This window comes from Entelurus aequoreus, linkage group LG14, assembly GCF_033978785.1.
Source record: "Entelurus aequoreus isolate RoL-2023_Sb linkage group LG14, RoL_Eaeq_v1.1, whole genome shotgun sequence".
In the NCBI taxonomy this organism is placed as follows: Eukaryota; Metazoa; Chordata; class Actinopteri; order Syngnathiformes; family Syngnathidae; genus Entelurus; species Entelurus aequoreus.
This window is the reverse complement of record NC_084744.1, coordinates 25,148,386-25,170,450: the sequence shown is the minus strand read 5'-3', so window position 1 is coordinate 25,170,450 and position 22,065 is coordinate 25,148,386. Positions and strand designations below refer to the sequence as shown.

The following is a 22,065-nucleotide window of genomic DNA, read 5'->3' as shown; positions in this document are numbered from 1 at the left end:
GGCACTGTTTGTGATGATGGAGTGATGTGGAAGAGAGCTAGAAATACACATCATAGAGAAAAGAAGATACAAAAAGCTGTAAATAAAGTTCAAGAATGGGGAACAGCTTGGGTTTTAAAGGCCTACTGAAACCCACTACTACCGACCACGCAGTCTGATAGTTTATATATCAATGATGAAATCTTAACATTGCAACACATGCCAATACGGCCGGGTTAACTTATAAAGTGCAATTTTAAATTTCCCGCTAAACTTCCGGTTGGAAACGTTTATGTATGATGACGTATGCGCGTGACGTCACGACGGCAACAGAAGTATTCGTACCCAATGTGTCACCATACAAACTGCTCTGTTTTCATCGAACAATTCCACAGTATTCTGGACATCTGTGTTGGGGAATCTTTTGCAATTTGTTTAATGAACAATGGAGACTGCAAAGAAGAAAGTTGTAGGTGGGATCGGTGTACTAGCGGCTGGCTGTAGCAACACAACAAAGAGGACTTACTTGGATAGCAGACGCGCTAGCCGATGCTAGCCGCCAACCGTATCTGATATTGGGTGAAGTCCTTCGTCGCGCCTTCGATCGCTGGAACGCAGGTGAGCACGGGTGTTGATGAGCAGATGACGGCTGGCTGGCGTAGGTGAGCGCTAATGTTTTTATCATAGCTCTGTGAGGGCCGGTTGCTAAGTTGCTAAGTTAGCTTCAGCGTCGTTAGCAACAGCATTGTTAAGCTTTGCCAGGCTGAGAGATATTAACCGTGTAGTTACATGTCCATGGTTTAATAGTATTGTTGATCTTCTGTCTATCCTTCCAGTCAGGGATTTATTTATTTAGTTTCTATCTGCATTTGAGCCCGATGCTATCACGTTAGCTAGTAGCTAAAGAGCTTCGCCGATGTATTGTCGTGGAGATAAAAGTCACTGTGAATGTCCATTTCGCGTTCTCGACTCTCATTTTCAAGAGGATATAGTATCCGAGGTGGTTTAAAATACAAATCCGTGATCCACAATAGAAAAAGGAGTGTGTGTGGAATCCAATGAGACCTTGTACCTAAGTTACGGTCAGAGCGAAAAAAGATACACCCTGCACTGCCTCTCTGGTCCTTCACTCTAACGTTCCTCATCCACAAATCTTTTATCCTCGCTCAAATTAATGGGGTAATCGTCGCTTTCTTGGTCCGAATCTCCCTCGCTCCATTGTAAACAACGGGGAATTGTGAGGAATCCTTCCTCCTGTGACGTCACGTTACTTCCGGTATAGGCAAGGCTTTTTTTAATCAGCGACCAAAAGTGGCGAACTATATCGTCATTGTTCTATACTAAATCCTTTCAGCAAAAATATGGCAATATCGCGAAATGATCAAGTATGACACATAGAATGGATCTGCTATCCCTGTTTAAATAAAAATAAAAATCATTTCAGTAGGCCTTTAAGATTCTCTGTTGGAAAAACTAAAGTCATGAATTTTACAAAGAGGAAGGAAATACAATAGAGAAAGGGAAATACTGGGAAATAAGTTAGCGAAAGAGAAGGTTAGGTTAGTAGTGGAATATATTTTAGGATTGCACTCAGAACACATTGGTTATAAAACATTTTATATACATTAAAAAAAAGACTGGGTTGAATAAAATAATATAGAGTAGGGATCCATCTCCGTCCACACTCCATTTCAGTAGGTGGCGGTAATGCACACGACAAGGTTGCTTGCCAACTGCCATTAAACCAAAGAAGAAAAAGAAGAAGACCTCGACAAATTGGACATGCGTAGAAGCCAACTTGGAAGTGGTCCATTGAAAGGTTGATAGCGCGACCTCCTGTACTGTAGAATGTAGTATGGACCATAGGACAGGACGAAGAAGTCCCGTTAAGAAGCTGTGGAGGCCTAAGATGCTCTACTAGTCTGCTGGAAATCCAAAGAAGACGAAGGAGTAAAAAGCAAAATGGCGTTTGACAGAGAAGGCCTAAACGTGGCCACTGGCCATTATTGTTTCTCTATTTGTATTTAGTGCATACATGTACGCATATATGTCGTGTAGTAGATGAAACATTGTTAGTAATTGTTTGTATCCGGATACATTAGTCTGAGCGCACTTTATCGCGTCTTGTGCTTGCTTAGCTTGCTAGTTAGCTTAGCTTGTTAGCTGCTAACAAAGAGACGCGGACGTTATCAACACATCGCTAAGTAGAGATCAAATGTGAGTGTAAAGTGTTGTGATTGTGTGAAAATGTGCGAAAGAACGATAGCAAAGTATGAGGAGGAACTTTGTCCAACAAAAGAGGAGAAGGAGCGACAACATCAACTTCAGGACGCTGTTTTTAAGAAACATCAAGTTGTGTTACACAGAACAGGTTTGTTTACTTCTTACTCTCACATCTTTACTAACTTTATATTTCATTATTAACACTTTTCTTCAATAGGAAGATGCTTTGTCTTGTGGGGGGTGATGCAATGCTTTGATTTAGATTCTTCATGAAAACGAGACAGTTTGAGGTTGATGTTCCTCTCAGTTTGTAACAATGTGTGATTGATTGATTGAAGGAGTTATGAGAAGTTTGCATAGGAAAGGGTACAGTTTCATCACGGTACACATTCACTGCTACAAGAAAGCCTGAGATGTTTTCAGTTGAAATATATTTTAACTCACTCAGTACTATGTAGAAAGTAGCATTAAAAATACAAATATACTGCAAGAAAATAAATGAAAATATAATTTCAAATAGGTAAAAGGCTTTGTATATTCCCAGTTACAAGTAGCCGCAACCTGTAATATGTTTTCTTTTTGATAGGGACTTACACATGTTGGTGTTATAGCAGGCACACAAATAAGAACCTTTTTTGGAGTGAGATCTTGGTTAAATATGACTTGTACAACTACCTCTGGTGTTATAATGGTGAATATATTTTGATGTATCTAGACAGGTACATGGATATTTTTGTGGTATGGTGTATCTTGTACACCAGACCAACTGCAAGAAGATGTACTCTGTCACCTACCAAGAGCCTCCCCACGTTAAGGAAATGGTTGGCGGAAAGGTGAGCCCGAGATGGATGGTTGAGTAGAAGCCCAATCATTTTGTTTTGGGCTGTCTGGTGTTAGTTTTTCAGGGCTTTTAAGGCGTCACAGAACAAAACATGAACTCTGTAGTCAAAGTGGGGTTAAATGAGTGCTTGTGTTAAAGTCTTAAGTATTTTTCTACCCACCAGCGGGGTGATCCTACTATGTAAGAACTAAGGTTGTACGGTATACCAGTATTAGTATGGTACTGCGATACTAATTAATCATATTTGGTACTATACCGCCTCTAAAAAGTACTACTTCTATGATTACATCAATATTTTTTGGCATCACAACATCTTCTTCGTTTAAAACAAATTATATTATGTTTATAAAGTCAGGAAATATGTCTCTGGACACATGAGGACTTTGAATATGATCAATGTATCATCCTGTAACTACTTGGTATCAGATTGATACCTAAATTTGTGGTATCATCCAAAACTAATGTAAAGTCTTAAACAACAGAAGAATAAGTGATTATTACATTTTAACAGAAGTGTAGATAGAACATTTTAAAACAGAAAATAAGCAGATATTAACAGTAAATAAACAATGGTTTAATAATCCATTTTCTAACACTTGTCCTTAATAATTTTGACAAAATAATACAATATAAATGACACTATATGTTACTGTATATGTCAGCAGACTAAATTAGGAGCTTTTGTTTGCTTACTTATAGGGTTGGGTATCGAGTATCGATTGGAACCGGGACTAACTTTCAGATTCTCCCGGAATCGTTCAAAAGTTTAAATTTCGATTCCTATTTTCGATACGCAGTCCGCCGACCGAAAAAATAAAAAATATGTCCGCCGAACCGGAAGAAGAAGCCGCTGAGCACCAACGAAGAAGCGCCCACCGCCGGAAGTGTTAGCATAGCCGAACGAGTCAGTCAAGCTCAAGCATGGATAGCGGGCGTCGGCGGTCGAAAGTGTGGCTTTACTTTACAAAAAAAATGAAATAACCGCGAAATAACAGAGCTCCATGTCCATCAAGAAACGAGTGGAGAGAGAGCTGCAGATGTACCAGGACGTTCCACCGATACTTATGTCTGACGACCCTGCTGCATGGTGGTGGTCCGGTGGAACCAACAAAAGACTTATCCTTTGCTGTCAGATCGCGCTTTCTCCTATTTATGCGTTCAAGCTTCTTCCACACCCAGCGAACGTGTATTTTCCACAGCAGGAGACACTATCTGTCCAGAACGCTCACGCATCCTGCCTGAGAAGGCGGATATGGTCATTTTCCTAAACAAGAACTGTCTCTGATTTTATACTGTACCTGCTGCTAATCTGGACTGGGTTTTGCAAGTTGTTTCTTATTGTTTATTTGCTTTTCTGCACCAGGTTAGCCCATCAGTGGGAGCACGGTAACATTTTTAAGTACCTGCAGCATCATACACTTGTGTGTGTAAATGTGTTTTCATGAGGTTTTCAAAAATAAAGCTCTCTTGAGGAAAGTGTACCCCTGGGAAAATGTATTCATAATTTATAATATTTATATTCAAGTTCATAGATTTGATATTTATATTCTAGTTGAAAACAGCCCTGTAAGGAATTTATAGTAAAGTTCATAAAAAGTTAATAGAATTAAAATTGATGGAGAATGTCAGACTATTTCATTCAGAAAGACTGTAGGTTAGCTAGCTCATTTAAAATATCCTAAACTTTTTTTGACCCTGCCTCTTAAAAGAATCGGAATCGAGAATCGTCAGGAATCGGAATCGAAACAAAGAATCGGAATCGGAATCGTTCGAATTCAAACGATACCCAACCCTACTTACTTACTCCTAAATGACCGTGGACTCATTCAAGTACCTCGGGGTGTGGGTGGACAATAAGCTGGACTGGACTGTTAACACGGACCACTTGTACAGGAAAGGACAGAGCAGGCTGTACTTCCTGAGGAGGCTGCACTCCTTCAACATCTGTAAAAAAAACTCTTGTGGATGTACTACCAGTCTGTGGTTGCCAGTGTTCTGTACTACATCGTAGTGTGCTGGGGTGGCAGTACATCTAAGAAGGACAGCTCCGGACTGGAGAAACTGATCAGGCGGGCCGGTTCTACGATCGGAATAAAACTGGACTCACTGGTGACGGTGGCATAGAAGAGGACTGTGGAAAAACTAGTGAGCATCCTGGATGATGCCAATCACCCTCTGCATACCGTTATCAGTAGCCAGAGGAGCCTGTTCAGTGCTAGACTGCTTCATCCCAAGTGCAGGACTAATACAGTGTTTCCCACACATTCATTTATTTGTGGCGGCCCGCCACGAAAGAATTACGTACGCCACAAATAGATTTATTTTTTTAATGTTTTAATTTTTTTAATTTTTTAATTTTAATTTTTAAATTTTTTTTATTTTTATTTTTTTGTCCTGTCCAGCTTCTCAAGCAAATCATTAAGTTGATGTAGATGCCCATATAGGCTGTTCAGATTTACTTTACAAAAGAGAAGTTCAGGATACTTCTCTTGTTGCCTTATTTGTATTTGACCACTACTGTTTTCTGTTTATTTGTTACTGACTGTGGCAGGACACCTCTGCCCCTGTTTCACTTTATGTTGCTGGTAAATAATATGGTTGTAGTAGTAGACTAAAGTTAAATTATTTAGTATGCACTAATTAAAGGGGCAGAAACTCACACACTCACCAAATACATTTTATACTGTAATCAAATCTAATTAGTTATAATTTTACTTCCTGATTCTGACTTACATGCAACAATAAGTGAAAGTAAACATTTATTTTCAGTAACCAAAGTAGTCAGCACTTGATTTATTAAAAGAACATAAAGGTGACTGACTTTCCTTCAGCGTGTCGTAAATGGTCTACAATTCCTAAAGAGGAATTGTTGATGGAGATACTCCATAAAAACCCCACATAATAAAACAGTTTTTGGTAAAAGTTCCTTTTGGCCCAGCCAACAAAATGACCACAAAATAGTATTTTGCATGATGACAAAAACATACCATGAATGTTTTTTTAAGTGATTTTGGAATTGGATTTTTTTCATTTCCATGATATTGAAGTTATGGTAATGACTATGTCATTAAAAGATTATGGTTAAGTTTAGGTGTAATAGACCGTATACACAATACAATATTTACACACTTTACATCAGTGAGTGTAAAGTTAAGAATCCCTCAATCAATGTTGCCTCGTACTTATAAAAAAAACTTTTCAAATTGCCTCCCATCAAATTTCCAAGTCTGTTTTTGTACTCACTTTTGAATTAATTGTAGTGACTCGGGCAAGAGGAGGTATTTTCTGCATATTTATTGGTTGTTTTGCTACACACTTTTAACACAACACAGGAAAGAACACAAATAATGTTATTGTGTTAACAGCGTCAGTCCAAAACTATTTCTATTCTCTCATTATCTTATTTACTTATTTACCCAACAGATGTCCAGCAACCCCCTCACATTAAAGAGGAAGATCAGGATTTACATCCCCCCCACATTAAAGAGGAAGAGGAGGATCTACAGTTCCCCCACATTAAAGAGGAAGTGTGGATCACTCAGGAGGAAGATTGTCTTCTAGGGCAGGAGGAGGATGATCTCACCAGGTTTCCACTGACTGTTGTCTTTGTGAAGACTGAAGAGCATGAAGACAAACCACCTGAGTCCTCACAGCTTCATCACAGTCCAAGTAAGCACAACATCCACATATCATTTAATCTCAGGGCATTCAATCCATCACAACTGGACTGTTCACTTTGTCTTAGAAGACGTTTGTCCTCTCATCCAAGTAGGCTTCATCAGTTCATGCTCATAGACTTAAAGTCTTAAATCTAATCACTGGAATTTAGAGGGGAACTGCACTTTTTGGGGATTTTTTTTTCATTGTTCACAATCATTATAAAAGACATGACGATGGAAATATATATTTTTAAAATCACAAATTAACTCATATATGTAAATGGAGCCAATGGGAGGTCCTCTATAACCATCCAAAAAGCGCCAACAATACTCCATTTGCATTTCGTGGCTTGAATACCAACCAAGTATTAGTGATATTGTTATTATAAGTGCTAACGCAGACTAACTATTTATAGCTTGTGTGTCTATGTTGACATCCCCGGCTGGTGAGCTCCTTCCTCGCCTCGGTGCTGGTGAAAGATTATTCCAGATCATGAATCGTGCCTCTCACCTAGATAGTAGAAGAATGAGGACGTACTCTGACAAGTTGGTGTCATTTGACAGCCAATTTAGACCCGGCAATGGTGAACGACACAAAAAGACGCTGGGCTTCACCCCCTTTTCCGTGCGACAATTATGAGTCATTCTTCATCTAAACGGGAATATAACAAGATTTTATCAGTCTGCGTCATAGTGACAGCAGACCTTGTACAGTAAGTGATGCAATATTATGTTTGTTAGCTCTCATGAAGTCTGCAGTGTGTAATATTCAGTGATGTTGTTAAAAAAAAAAGCGAATCTTGTGATGCGTTTTTAAAATGAATGCGCTAATGAGCAAAAATACGTAAATATTACATCTTTTAAAAAATTTACCTGTTACTAAATGACATATACTGTATACCTACTGCATGTACATAAAACCTTAATGCATGTGTTTGGATGTGTTTTAAGTTATTTGTAGGCAGAATAGTGTGACTCTAATAACCTTTATTGTAAGCAGACTTTTGATCGTATTTATTTATTATTTAAAATGCATAACAAAGAAAAAACGTGTGTTCTTGATAGGCAAAATACATTTAAAAAGTGTGATTCCCTTTTAAGTGAAGTGAAGTAAACGAGACAGTTGATGTTCCTCTCAGTTTGTAACAATGTGTGATTGATTGATTGAAGGAGTTATGAGAAGTTTGCATAGGAAAGGGTACAGTTTCATCACGGTACACATTCACTGCTACAAGAAAGCCTGTGATGGTTTCAGTTGAAATAATTGTTTTAAACTCACACAGAACACAGTACTATGTAGAAAGTAAACACAAATACTGCAAGAAAGTCAATGAAAATAAAATAAAAATAAAAGGCTCTGTATATTTCCAGTTATGAGTAGCCGCAACCTGTAATGTCTTTTCAAAGCGACTTTGAAGGAAGTAAGGGATTTACACTCCTTTACACCAGACCAACTGCAAGAAGATGTACTCAGTCGGCGACCAAGAGCCTCCCCACGTTAAGGAAAGGTGAGATGGACGGTTGAGTAGAAGCCCAGTCATTTTGTTTTGGGCTGTCTGGAGTTAGTTTTTCAAGGCTTTTAAGGCGTCACGGTACCAAACATGAACTCTGTACTCAAAGTGGGGTTAAATGAGCGCTTGTGTTAGAGTCTTAAGTGCAATACTACCCGTAAGAGTAGTTCTACTATGTAAAACCAGAATTTGTCGGTTGATTCTTTGCTGCCTAAGTCAGGGGTGTCAAACTCAAATACAGAGTGGGCCAAAATTTAAAACTGAACAAAGCCGCGGGCCAAGGTTCAACAAATTAACCTTTTAATAGGGACCCAAACAAGTTTTGCATTAAATATTGAACAAGCAAGGCTTATATAACTTTATAGTGACATGCAAAATCGAGTTTCAAATAATAATAATAATAATAATAAAAAAATATCAATGGCATATCAAATACAATTTAAATAAAAATTGAATGCCTCTTTTTTATTTGCAGCCTTCTGAGGTAAATATCAACATTATTTTTTTCAACAGGCTAATACATTTGAAAATAAAATAATGAATAAACCAACCATTCAGGACTTTAAACTGCTCAGTTTGCAACACACTGATCTAATCTGATGTACCTAAGCCAGATACCTGGCATCTTTTCTTGGATGCTAGTTCATTAATGTCGGAGCTCAGGCTTTGGGCTGAAGCAACCCTCATTATCGAACAAAGGTGTTCATCAGTCATTATTTCTCGTATTCCACAGTCTTGGGGGCGTGCCTTACAGGCACTGCTTTTAACGTCCTCTAAGAGCTGACGTCACGTCCGCTTTTCATCCCTTCTAACAACGTGCCCGCCCAGTCACAAGATATGAGCGGCTCCTGTACGCACACACACGTAAATGCAAAGCATACTTCATCAACAGCGATACAGTTTACACTGAGAGTGCCCGTGTAAGCAACTTTAACATTGTTAGAAATATACGTCACACTGTGAATCCACACCAAACAAGAATGACAAACACATTTTGGGAGAACATCCGCACAGTAACACAGCATAAACACAACAGAACAAATAACCAGAACCCTTTGCAGCACTAACTCTTACGGGATGCTACAATATACACCCCCGCTACCTCCAAGTGGGTAAAGTGTCTTTCCCAAGGACACAACGGCAGTCACTAGGATAGCGGAAGCGGGGATCGAACCTGCAACCCTCAAGTTGCTGGCACGGCCACTCTACCAACCGAACTATACCGCCCCAAGACGGCCCAGGTGACTGACTTTCTTTCAGCGTGTCGTAATTGGTCTCCAATTCCTAAAGAGGAATTAGTAAAACATGTTTTTGGTAAAAGTTCCTTTTGTCCCAGCCAACAAAATGACCTCAAAAAAGTATTCTGCATGATGACAAAAACATACCATGAATGTTTTTTTAAGTGTTTTGTAATTGACTATGTAATTAAAAGATTATGATTAAGTTTAGAAATAAAGTTTAGGTGAAGTAGACACACTTTACATCAGTGAGTGTAAAGTTAAGAATCCCTCAATCAATGCTGCCTCGTACTTATAAAAAACTTTTCAAATTGCCTCCCATCAAATTTCCAAGTCTGTTTTTGTACTCACTTTTGAATTAATTGTAGTGACTCTGAGAAGAGGAGGTATTTCCTGCGTATTTATTGGTTGTTTTGCTACACACTTTTAACACAACACAGGAAAGAACACAAATAATGTCTTTGTGTTAACAGCGTCAGTCCAAAACTATTTCTATTATCTCTTTATCGTATTTACTTATTTACCCAACAGACGTCCAGCAGCTCCCCCACATTAAAGAGGAAGAGGAGGAAGTGTGGATCACTCAGGAGGGAGTGTGTCTTCTAGGGCAGGAGGAGGATGATCTGACCAAGTTTCCACTGACTGTTGTCTCTGTGAAGACTGAAGAGCATGAAGACAAACCACCTGAGTCCTCACAGCTTCATCACAGTCCAAGTAAGCACAACATCCACATATCATTTTATTCTCAGGGCATTCAATTCATCACAACTGGACTGTTCACTTTGTCTTAGAAGACGTTTGTCCTCTCATCCAAGTAGGCTTCATCAGTTCATGCTCAAGGTTCAAGGTTTTATTCGTCACATGCAGAGTACACCACAGTGAAATCCTTTTTTCCATGCTCTTCAGATATTGTGTACAGCTTATAGACTTAACGTCTTAAATCTAATCACTGGAATTTAGAGAGGAACTGCACTTTTTTGGGGAATGTTTTCTATCGTTCACAATCATTATAAAAGACATGACGATGGATATATATGTATTTTTTTAAATCACATTCTAACTCATAAATGTAAATAAAAGTCCACTTGCAATGGAGCCAATGGGAGGTCCTCTATAACCATCCAAAAAGCGCCAACAATACTCCATTTGCATTTCGTGGCTTGAATACCAACCAAGTATTAGTGATATTGTTATTATAAGTGCTAACGCGGACAAACTATTTATAGCTTGTGTGTCTATGTTGACATCACCGGCTGGTGAGCTCCTTCCTCGCCTCGGTGCTGGTGAAAGATTATTCCAGATCATGAATCGTGCCTCTCACCTGGATAGTAGAAGGATGAAAACGTACTCTGACAAGTTGGTACCATTTGACAGCCAATTTAGACCCAGCAATGGCAAACGACACAAAAAGACGCTTGGCTTCACCCCCCTTTTCCGTGCGACAATTATGAGTCATTCTTAATCTAAACGAGAATATAACAAGATTCTATCAGTCTGCGTCATAGTGACACCAGACCTTGTACAGTAAGTGATGTTTTATTATGTTTGTTGGCTCTAAAGAAGTTTTCAGTGTGTAATATTCAGTGATGTTAAAAAAAAAAAAGCGATTGTCGTGATGAGTTTTTGAAATTATTGCGCTAATGAGCAAAAATAGGTAAATATTACATCTTTTTAAAAATGTGCCTGCTACTAAATGACATATATACCTACTGCATGTACATAAAACCTTAATTGAGGTGTTTGGATGCTTTTTAAGTTCTTTGTAGGCAGAATAGTGCGACTCTAATAGCCTCTGTTGTAAACAGATTTTGATCGCATTTATTTACTATTTAGAATGCATAAAAAAGAAAAAACGTGTGTTCTTGATAGGCAAAATAAATTGAAGTGCGGTTTCCTTTTAAGTGAAGTGAATAAATATTTATTTAGCGCTTTTCTCTAGTGACTCAGAGTACTTTACAAAGTAAAACCCATTATCTAAGTTACATTAAAACCAGTGGGGGTGGCACTGGGAGCAGGTGGGTGAAGTACCTTGCCCAAGGACACAACGGCAGTGACTAGGATCGAACCTGGAACCGTCCAGTTGCTGGCACGGCCGCTCTACCAACCGAGCCACGTCGGCCTTAGACTGTATTAAATTCTATCAAAATCTCATAAAAATCGTAAAAACATCCTAGAAATGTCTCAATAATTCCATGAACAATATTTTTATTTCGGAACTTTCTAATGTAACGTGTTTCTATCTACACTTCTGTTAAAATGTAATAATCACTTATTCTCCTATTTTGCTAAAATGCAATAAGCACTTGTTTTGTTGTTTGATACTTTAGTTTTGGCTGATACTACAAATTTAGGTATCGATCCAGTACCAAGTAGTTACAGGGGCAGTATCGGTCATACCAATGTCAATACTGATATTGCCATTTTTCAAGATAATTCAATACATACATTTTTGTTCGCAATCATAATCAGACAAAAACACAGGATTGTGGTGTTAGAATATCAATTGAATATTCAAATATGGCTCTTAATTTAATGATTTGGTTTAAGCCCTTAAAGGCTTTATTATTTCCTGAGTTTGTAAACAATAACAAACTCAACAAAATATATATAATACAAAAACCTTATACTGATATTATACTTGGTGTTGTTACTGTCGATTTTTGTATCGATCGGTCCACATTTGTTTAAATTTAAGAGCTTTAGCAGGGTTTCTGTGGGTCATTAAAGAGCATTATCAATCAATCAATCAATGTTTATTTATATAGCCCTAAATCACAAGTGTCTCAAAGGGCTGGAAAAGTCATTGAATGGACTTTGCCTAAATTATTGCCTTAAATTGTATTGAAAAGCATTAAATACGATGTCCAGAGGCATTAAAATATTTATGCAATCGTAGGCCGGGACCGATATAAATGAAAATAAACCTAATAACTTAATTTTTGCCATCATCAATACATTGCTATGTCCGTGTGTTTCCTTCTTGGTCTCTGGATTTTAAACTGGACTAAGAGGTCTCACTCTGTGCATCGTTCTCATTATCTGAGCATGTTTATTCCACAGTACACTTTTCGGATTTTCGGGACCATAGGGCACACCAGATTATAAGGCGCAGTGCCGATGAGCAGGTCTAGTCAGGTTTGTTTTCATACAAAAGGCGCATCGGATTATAAGGCGCTTTAATGCAATCATATGATACATTTAAAAAAAAAAAGTAAAATACACTATATTGCCAAAAGTATTTGGCCACCTGCCTTTACTCGCATATGAACTTGACGTGCCATCACATGGAATTGTCCAAAATGTTTTTGTATCCTGGAGCAATTAAAGTTGCTTTCACTGGAACTAAGGGGCCAAGCCCAACTCCTGAAAAACCGACCCCACAACATAATTCCCCTTCCACCATACTTCACACTCGGCACAATGCAGTTCTCCTGGCAACCTCCAAACCCAGACTGGTCCTTCAGATTGCCAGATGGAAAAGTGTGATTCATCACTTCAGAGAAGGCGTCTCCACTGCTCTAGAGTCCAGTGGCAACGTGCTTTACACCACTGCATCCCACGTTTTGCATTGGACTTGGTGATGTATGCCTTAGATGCAGCTGCTCGGCCATGGAAACCCATTCCATGAAGCTCTCTGCGTACTGTACGTGGGCTAGTTGGAAGGTCACATGAAGTTTGGAGCTCTGTAGCAACTGACTGTGCAGAAAGTATTTGCACTATGCGCTTCAGCATCCGCTGACCCCTCTCTGTCAGTTTACGTGGCCTACCACTTGGTGGCTGAGTTGCTGTTGTTCTCAACTCTTCACTTTTCTTATATTAAAGTTGACTTTGCAATATTTAGGAGCAAGGAAATTTCACGACTGGATTTGTTGCACAGGTGGCATCCTATGACAGTTCAGTGTTTCCCATAAACTGCCAAGATACCTGTGGTGGTGGGGGTGTGGCTATGGGCGTGGTCACCATGACATCATCGAGTAATTTGCATAATTTACTACAATGATATGATTTTCTCTAAAAAGGCTCAAAAAATGTATACTTACTAATTAATAACTGTTTTCTTTTAAACGTCCATCCACCCATCCATCCATCCATCCATTTTACAATATAATTACAACACTTTATGTACATATTTATATACAGATTTGAACAATAAGTTATTCACTGAAATATATTTATTAATTTTGGTTGTTACAAAAAATATATCTTATAAAATATAAAAGCTAAAATGTCTCTTAAAGTTCTGCCCCTTTAATTAGTGCATACTCAATAATTTAACTTTAGCCTACTACTACAACCATATTATTTACCAGCAACATAAAGTGAAACAGAGGCAGCGGTGTCCTGCCACAGTCAGTAACAAATAAACAGAAAACAGTAGTGGTCAAATACAAATAAGGCAACAAGAGAAGTATCCTACACTTCTCTTTTGTAAAGTAAATCTGAACAGCCTATATGGGCATCTACATCAACTATATGATTTGCCTGAGAAGCTGTAAAGGACAAAAGAAAAAAAGCCGAAAAATCTATTTGTGGCGGACGTAATTCTTTTGTGGCGGTGCGCCACAAATAAATTAATGTGTGGGAAACACTGCAGTTCCACGCTGGAAATCACTGAGAGCGGCCCATTCTTTCACAAATGTTTGTAGAAACAGTCTCCATGCCTGAGTGCTTGATTTTATACACCGGGCCAAGTCATTCGGACACCTGATTCTCATCATTTGGATGGGTGGTCAAATACTTTTGGCAATATAGTGTACTTCCTTGTGGTCTAGTGATGGTAGTTTTTTGGTCAAAATGTTGCATAGATTATGTTTTACAGATCATCTTCAAGCCGCTTTCTGACAGTCGCTTCAGGATGCGCCGTTTTGTGGGCGGTCTTATTTACGTGGCTCACCTTCGAAAGCGACAGTATGTGGGCTTGTATAAAGCCTCAGGAAGTTGAACGCCCCTGCCTTACATAGTTTCAGGTCACCCTTTGGCAAGGTGTAGCACCCGAACGCCCTCCACCCCATCAGGGTTTCGATACCCCCTATGGAAAACAGAAGAAGAAGATGCGTTACCCGGCCCGGAGGAAGCCCGGAGGAAGCCTGTCCTTGCTCCTCCAGAGCTAGGCCCGGAGGCAGGGCTCGTCAGCGAGCGCCTGGTGGCCCGGCTAGCCACGGAGCCTGGCCGTGCACAGCCCGAAGAAGTTACGTGGACACACAATCTTCTCCGCCACGTAGGCCCACCACCCGCAGTCTGAACCAGTGGGTCGGGTGCTCTGCCAGCTTAGGTGGTTCGGGCATCTCTTGCGGATGCCTCACGAGCGTCTCCCTAGGGAGGTCCTCGTTGCACGTCCCACTGGGAGGAGACCCCGGGGCAGGCCAAGGACCAGATGGGGCGATTACATCTCTTATCTGGCCTGGGAACGTTTCTGGATCCCCCAGGAGGAAGTTGCTAATGTTGCTCTGGAGAGGGAAGTCTGGGGGTCTCTGCTGGAGCTGTTGTCCCTGCAACCCGATTCCGGATAAGCGGTTGAAGATGGATAGATGGATGGATGGATGGACCTTCGACAGCATCTTCTCCCCGTCATCTTTGTTGTAGCGGTGTAGCGTGCAAGGACGGGGGTGGAAGGAGTGTCAAAAGATTGAGCTAACTGTTTTAATGACATTCAGACTTTACTTCAATCAACAATGAGCAGCATCTCCTCATCCGTGGCTCACTAGTGCAACAACAAAACCGGAAATGTGTCCTGTGAAAAACTGTCTGACCGGAATTCCAATAACCAAAGTTCTTTGGGTGAATAATGTAAAGTCACTACATGGGTAGTTTTTAGCACTTTCATGGCGACTTTACTAACGGATATAAGTAAGAACTTTACACTACTTTATATTAGAAATGGCAACAACAGAGGGTGAATGTCCCATAACCAAAAAGATAGAGAAAAAGAAGAAGCTCATCGACTATGGAATCAGCACGGACTACAGTGCAAATTTTCAGGACTTATGCAGATCTCAAATACACATCAGCAGTTACCAGAAGGTAAGAAAAGTTGGTTTTGCATAATTTTGTTAAACAAAACTCCAGATAATATGTTTGCTAATGGGTGCCATTTTGCGGTCCTTATATACACACCATAGTAATACTTGTATCTCTGACTACGTTAGCCGTAATAGACCGACAATCCATCAAGCGGTGCGGCTTCAAAGTCTTACTAAAACATTTTGACAGATTTTTGAGTGCCGTGTGTAATGTTTTTTATTTTCAATGGAACATTTAAAGTTTTGGTGTTGTTTACTGGCGTCATATTGCAGTCTACATGTATCTCTTCCGTGCGACTACCATATACTGGACACACTTATCAATACACCATGTACCAAATAAAATTGCTTCGAGGTCGGTAAGCAAAACCAGAATTATTCCGAACTTTAGGCGTACTGTCGATTTTTGAGAAAATTAAATGATTTTAAGTGTGCCTTATAGTCCGAATAATACGGTAAATGAAAATAAACCTAATAACTTAGTTCTTGCCGTCATCAGTAAATTGTCCGTGTGTTTCCTCTTTGGTCTGTGGATTTTAAACTGGACTAAGAGGTCTCACTCTGTGCATCGCTCTCAGCACCTGAACATGTTTATTCGACAGTAGACTTACATGAACAAAGTGAGCCTATTTTTTGTCACTAATTCACAATCTTTGTTTTGGCTACTTGCAATTCTCCTCCACACGTTTTCCTGTGTGCAGTAGTGTTGGCAACACTCACTTTAATGTTGAAGATGGAACTAGTAATTTTAATACAACGCTCAAGTACAGGCCCCCATATAGCTGCCCGGGATAAGCCTGTTATATGATTCTTTAATTTTGGGCCTTTTAGTATCAGCATGTGTTTGTCCATTTGTGTCAAGGAGGTGAAATTAGGCCTGAAAACCTTTTTGACAAGTTGACTTCATGTCCATTAGGACTTTTCAAAGTGTAGAATACCATCTGCCTTAAACAGAATTTTCTACTGTGAAAGTAAACTGGATCATTTTATTTTGTGTTTATGCATGACTTCCTGTCCCACACAAGCAGATTTTAGCTCAATTGAACCGCCTTGTTGTGTCGACCACTAAATATAGAAGACAGGCGGTGGAAACTGACACATTGACTTGAAAACAAAAAAATAGAATGAGTCTGTCGCCGTGGCGCCGCCGTTCTACATCCAGTGGAAATCCCCGGTTACATACACAAACGTTGCTTGGCGAGATGAACAAAGAAACCATACTTCGTGTTAAAGGCACGAAGCAAAAGAAAATACACTTTCAACCCACAGCTCGACCACAAGATGGCGTCATAGCAGAGACAACAATACGGAATACAGATTTACACTGTAAACAACCTAATCTTTTCTCCCAAGTTTATTAAAATTAAGATTAAGATGAGTTTATTTCAAAGGGGAAAATTTAATGTCATAAAACACATAACTACACATGATTAAAAAAGCCAGAATTAGCCAGAAGGCTAGTTTTCATCAAGTCAGTAAAATTACAATTTCAAAGAATAGGAAAATAAAAAAAGCACACAATACATATACGATATAATAGAATATAAAATACAACATCACAACATAACATTTATCATCAAAACAGTGCTAGCAGCTGTCGGCATTGATAAGCCACATTTTCAAATTTTTTGTGGAGGCCTTGTAAGTTGTGACCATCAGTAACTGACATTAAAATCTCAGGCGGCGCTGGAGCCTATCCCAGCTGCCCTCAGGTGGAAGGGAATTTATAGCAATATAGATTTTAGGCCATATTGCCCATCCCTCATTAAAAGTGGTCTTCTTTTCCTGTGAATAATGTTGTAAAGAGCAGTGTGTTTGTCCCCCACTGAGATTTCAGGCCAATTCATATAATAACTTGTTATTTTAAAGGCCTACTGAAATGAATTTGTTTTATTTAAACGGGGATAGCAGATCCATTCTATGTGTCATACTTGATCATTTCGCGATATTGCCATATTTTTGCTGAAAGGATTTAGTAGAGAACATCGACGATAAAGTTCACAACTTTTGGTCGCTGATAAAAAAAGCCCTGCTTGTACCGGAAGTAGTGTGACGTCACAGGTTGAAAGGCTCCTCACATTTCCCCATTGTTTACACCAGCAGCGAGAGCGATTCGGACTGAGAAAGCGACGATTACCCCATTAATTTGAGCGAGGATGAAAGATTTGTGGATGAGGCACGTGAGAGTGAAGGACTAGAGTGCAGTGCAGGACGTATCTTTTTTCGCTCTGACCGTAACTTAGGTACAAGGGCTCATTGGATTCCACACTGTCTCCTTTTTCTATTGTGGATCACGGATTTGTATTTTAAACCACCTCGGATACTATATCCTCTTGAAAATGAGAGTCGAGAACGCGAAATGGACATTCACAGTGACTTTTATCTCCACGTCAATACATCGGCGAAGCACTTTAGCTACGGAGCTAACGTGATAGCATCGGGCTTAACTGCAGTTAGAAACAAAATAAATAAACCCCTGACTGGAAGGATAGATAGAAAATCAACAATACTATTAAACCATGGACCTGTAACTACACGGTTAATGCTTTCCAGCCTGGCGAAGCTTAACAATGCTGTTGCTTACGACGCCATTGAAGCTAACTTAGCTACGGGACCTCACAGAGCTATGCTAAAAACATTAGCTATCCACCTACGCCAGCCAGCCCTCATCTGCTCATCAACACCCGTGCTCACCTGCGTTCCAGCGTTCCAGCGATCGACGGAGCGACGAAGGACTTCACCCGATCATCGATGCGGTCGGCGGCTAGCGTCGGATAGCGCGTCTGCTATCCAAGTCAAAGTCCTCCTGGTTGTGTTGCTGCAGCCAGCCGCTAATACACCGATCCCACCTACAACTTTATTCTTTGCAGTCTTCATTGTTCATTAAACAAATTGCAAAATATTCACCAACACAGATGTCCAGAATACTGTGGAATTTTGCGATGAAAACAGAGCTTTTTGTATTGGATACAATGGTGTCCGAATACTTCCGTTTCAACCATTGACGTCACGCGCATACGTCATCATACATAGACGTTTTCAACCGGAAGTTTCACTGGAAATTTAAAATTGCACTTTATAAGTTAACCCGGCCGTATTGGCATGTGTTGCAATGTTAAGATTTCATCATTGATATATAAACTATCAGACTGCGTACTCGGTAGCAGTGGGTTTCAGTAGGCCTTTAAGTACATATAAACTTACTGAATGCCTCATGTGACTGAGCAAATCTGGACATTTCTCAGGCATGTGTTTGTCATTTTCTGTCCTGCAGACGTCTGTGAAGAACAACTTCTGCCTGAAAAACAGGAGTGTAGCTTCAGGATGGTGAAGGAGGATCCATCAAAGAGGAAGATGAAATGCCACAGACCGTCTGGCGTCTCCTTTACCTCTTTGACACAGACCCTTCCCTGTAAAAAGGAAGAAGAAGACTCACTTACCCCACACATTAAAGAGGAAGAGGAGGAACACAGCATCAGTCAGAAGGGAGAGCAAATTGAAGGACTGATGGAGTTTCCAGTGATTGGTGTCCCTGTGAAGAGTGAAGATGATGAGGTCAAAGGTGAAAGTGAGGAGAAGAAAGAGGCGGAGCCTCCAAGCAGCAGCTCAACACAACACATGACAACAGAAGCTGATGGAGACCACTGTGGAGGATCACAAGCAGACAAGCTCTTAGCTCCACTATCAGATAGTGAGGACACAACGTCACACTCTCCTGACACTGATGATGAAGACTCTAAAGATGATAAGACATGTCACACTGACAACACTCACTTGAAATGTTCTCACTGTGACAAAACCTTCAAATACAATTGTTTTCTGAAAAGACACATGAGAATACACACTGGAGAAAAACCTTTTATCTGTTCAATCTGTAGTAAAGGTTTTGTAGAAAGTCGCAAATTGAAAGTGCACATGAGAACACACACTGGTGAAAAACCTTTCATCTGTTCAATCTGTGGTAAAGGTTTTGTACAAAGTCACAATTTGAAAGTACACATGAGAATACACACTGGTGAAAAACCTTTTTCTTGTCTAATCTGTGGTAAAGGTTTTGCACAAAGTTCATGTTTGGAAAAACACAGAAGAATACACACTGGTGAAAAACCTTTTTCCTGTTCAATCTGTGGTAAAGGTTTTACACAAAATCAGTGTTTGAAAAGACACACGAGAACACACACTGGTGAAAAATCACATTCCTGCTCAATCTGCAACAGAGGCTTTTGTGACCGATCAAACCTTGTAGCACACAGGAGAAAACACACAGGAGAGAAAGTGTAGAGTTGCAGTGTGTGTGGTGAAAGATTCTCTTATCCTCATGGAGACTCCCCACAACAACAATGGCCTCGCCGGCTACGACGAGCCACTACAGGTACAACACCAACGACGACACGAACAATGGCGCAACAGACAATAATGGAGTAATTTCTTCGGCGGCGGCCAACCACGCAACCGCTGGAAAAGAAACATTGTTGTCACAAGACATGGAAAACATTTTCTCTGCCAGAGGACTGCATATAATCCACTGTCCACATGAATGTTAGCAGTCTTCTCCGTAACATTGACGAACTTAGACTGATCTTTGGAAATGGTAAGGTGGAAATTCTGTCCTTTTCTGAGAACAGACTTGATAGTTCTATTGAGGACTCTGATATAGAAATAGTCTATTACACGGTAGTCAGAAGGGACAGAAATCGACGTGGGGGAGGGGTTCGTACATATGTAAGATCTGGTATCTGTTTTAATGTACGGGTTGATTTGGAGCAAAGTGATATAGAGGCAGTGTGGCTCGATATAATTTGCCCCAAAACCAAACCACTGTTAATTGGCTCCCTGTACAGACCCCCAACTCAAAACTCATATTATGAACAGCTAGACAAGGGATCAGCTGATTTAGGCCATTCTGAAGTGATACTGATCAGTGATTTGAACACCAACATCCTGAAAAAAGATACTCCTATCTACAAATCCTTCAGTAATTACTGTAAGCTACATAGCCTGAAACAGCTGATCACTCAATTCACACGGGTGTGCCCTGCTGCTCAAACCGTCATTGATTTGATTTTGACATCAGACCGGACCAAGATCTCCAGAAGCGGTGTAATCGAGTGCGGAATAAGTGATCACTTCATCATTTTTCTGCACATGTAAAATTCAGAAATCTGTATCAGATTGTCACAACACAATAAGATTCAGATGGATGAAAAAGTACACCAGCAAAGCTCTAACAGCAGCCCTGGAGAGACTGGACTGGTCAAATGTACTAAATTGCTCATCGGTTGAAAAAGCATAGGCATGCTTCAAATCCAACTTCCTGCATGTATCTGACCAGCTAGCACCCGTGAAAGCTTCCAGGGTAAAATCCAGAACAGAATCCTGGATCAATGCGGACATAATAGAAGCCATGAAACTTAGAAATGATAAACACGCTAAGTTCACTAAAAACAGGACTGAACCGCTCCTTAAAGAATACATAAAGCTAAGAAACGAAGTAACTAATAAGATCAGGAAGGCCAAATCCAGTTAATTTAACGAAAAAATAGCGGAAAATAAAAATAACCCGCAAAAACTCTGGAAGACGCTGAAACAATTGGGCCAAAGCAGTCTCAAAACAATAACCACCAAACAATTGGGCCAAAGCAGTCTCAAAACAATAACCACCAACCTAATTAAATCCAATCCTCCTACAAACAAAACGCGTTAAGGAAAGTAAAAGTAAATATGGGAGACCATTCGAATAAGATTAAAATGAAATATATATAAATAAATAATAAACTCGTGCTTAAATGTGCTTATTTAAAGGCCTACTGAAACCCACTACTACCGACCACGCAGTCTGATAGTTTATATATCAATGATGAAATCTTAACATTGCAACACATGCCAAAACGGGTTAACTTATAAAGTGCAATTTTAAATTTCCCGCGAAACTTCCGGTTGAAAACGTCTATGTATGATGACGTATGCGCGTGACGTGAATGGTTGAAACGGAAGTATTCGGACACCATTGTATCCAATACAAAAAGCTCTGTTTTCATCGCAAAATTCCACAGTATTCTGGACATCTGTGTTGGTGAATCTTTTGCAATTTGTTTAATGAACAATGAGGACTTCAAAGAAGAAAGCTGTAGGTGGGATCGGTGTATTAGCGGCTGGCTGCAGTAACACAACCAGGAGGACTTTGACTTGGATAGCAGACGCGCTATCCGACACTAGTAGCCGACCGCATCGATGATCGGGTGAAGTCCTTCGTCGATCGCTGGAACGCAGGTGAGCACGGGTGTTGATGAGCAGATGAGGGCTGGCTGGCGTAGGTGGATAGCTAATGTTTTTAGCATAGCTCTGTGAGGTCCCGTAGCTAAGTTAGCTTCAATGGCGTCGTAAGCAACAGCATTGTTAAGCTTCGCCAGGCTGGAAAGCATTAACCGTGTAGTTACAGGTCCATGGTTTAATAGTATTGTTGATTTTCTGTCTATCCTTCCAGTCAGGGGTTTATTTATTTTGTTTCTATCTGCAGTTAAGCCCGATGCTATCACGTTAGCTCCGTAGCTAAAGAGCTTCGCCGATGTATTGTCGTGGAGATAAAAGTCACTG

At 40.0% G+C, this 22,065-nt stretch overlaps 1 protein-coding gene across 2 annotated transcripts; it reads left to right on the top strand.

Moving 5' to 3' along the window:
* The first annotated feature begins 1,776 nt into the window (after positions 1–1,776).
* LOC133665318 (zinc finger protein 771-like) lies at positions 1,777–21,853 on the top strand. Of its 2 annotated transcripts, XM_062070579.1 has the most exons (4): positions 1,777–2,350; positions 6,467–6,712; positions 9,983–10,165; positions 18,746–21,853. In XM_062070579.1, the coding sequence occupies exons 1-4, from the start codon at positions 2,227–2,229 to the stop codon at positions 19,750–19,752; spliced, it is 1,560 nt and encodes a 519-aa protein (XP_061926563.1). In that variant the 5' UTR covers positions 1,777–2,226; the 3' UTR covers positions 19,753–21,853. The 2 variants fall into 2 exon arrangements, with proteins under 2 accessions (XP_061926563.1, XP_061926564.1); XM_062070580.1 differs by lacking the exon at positions 6,467–6,712.
* Positions 21,854–22,065: the final 212 nt, after the last annotated feature.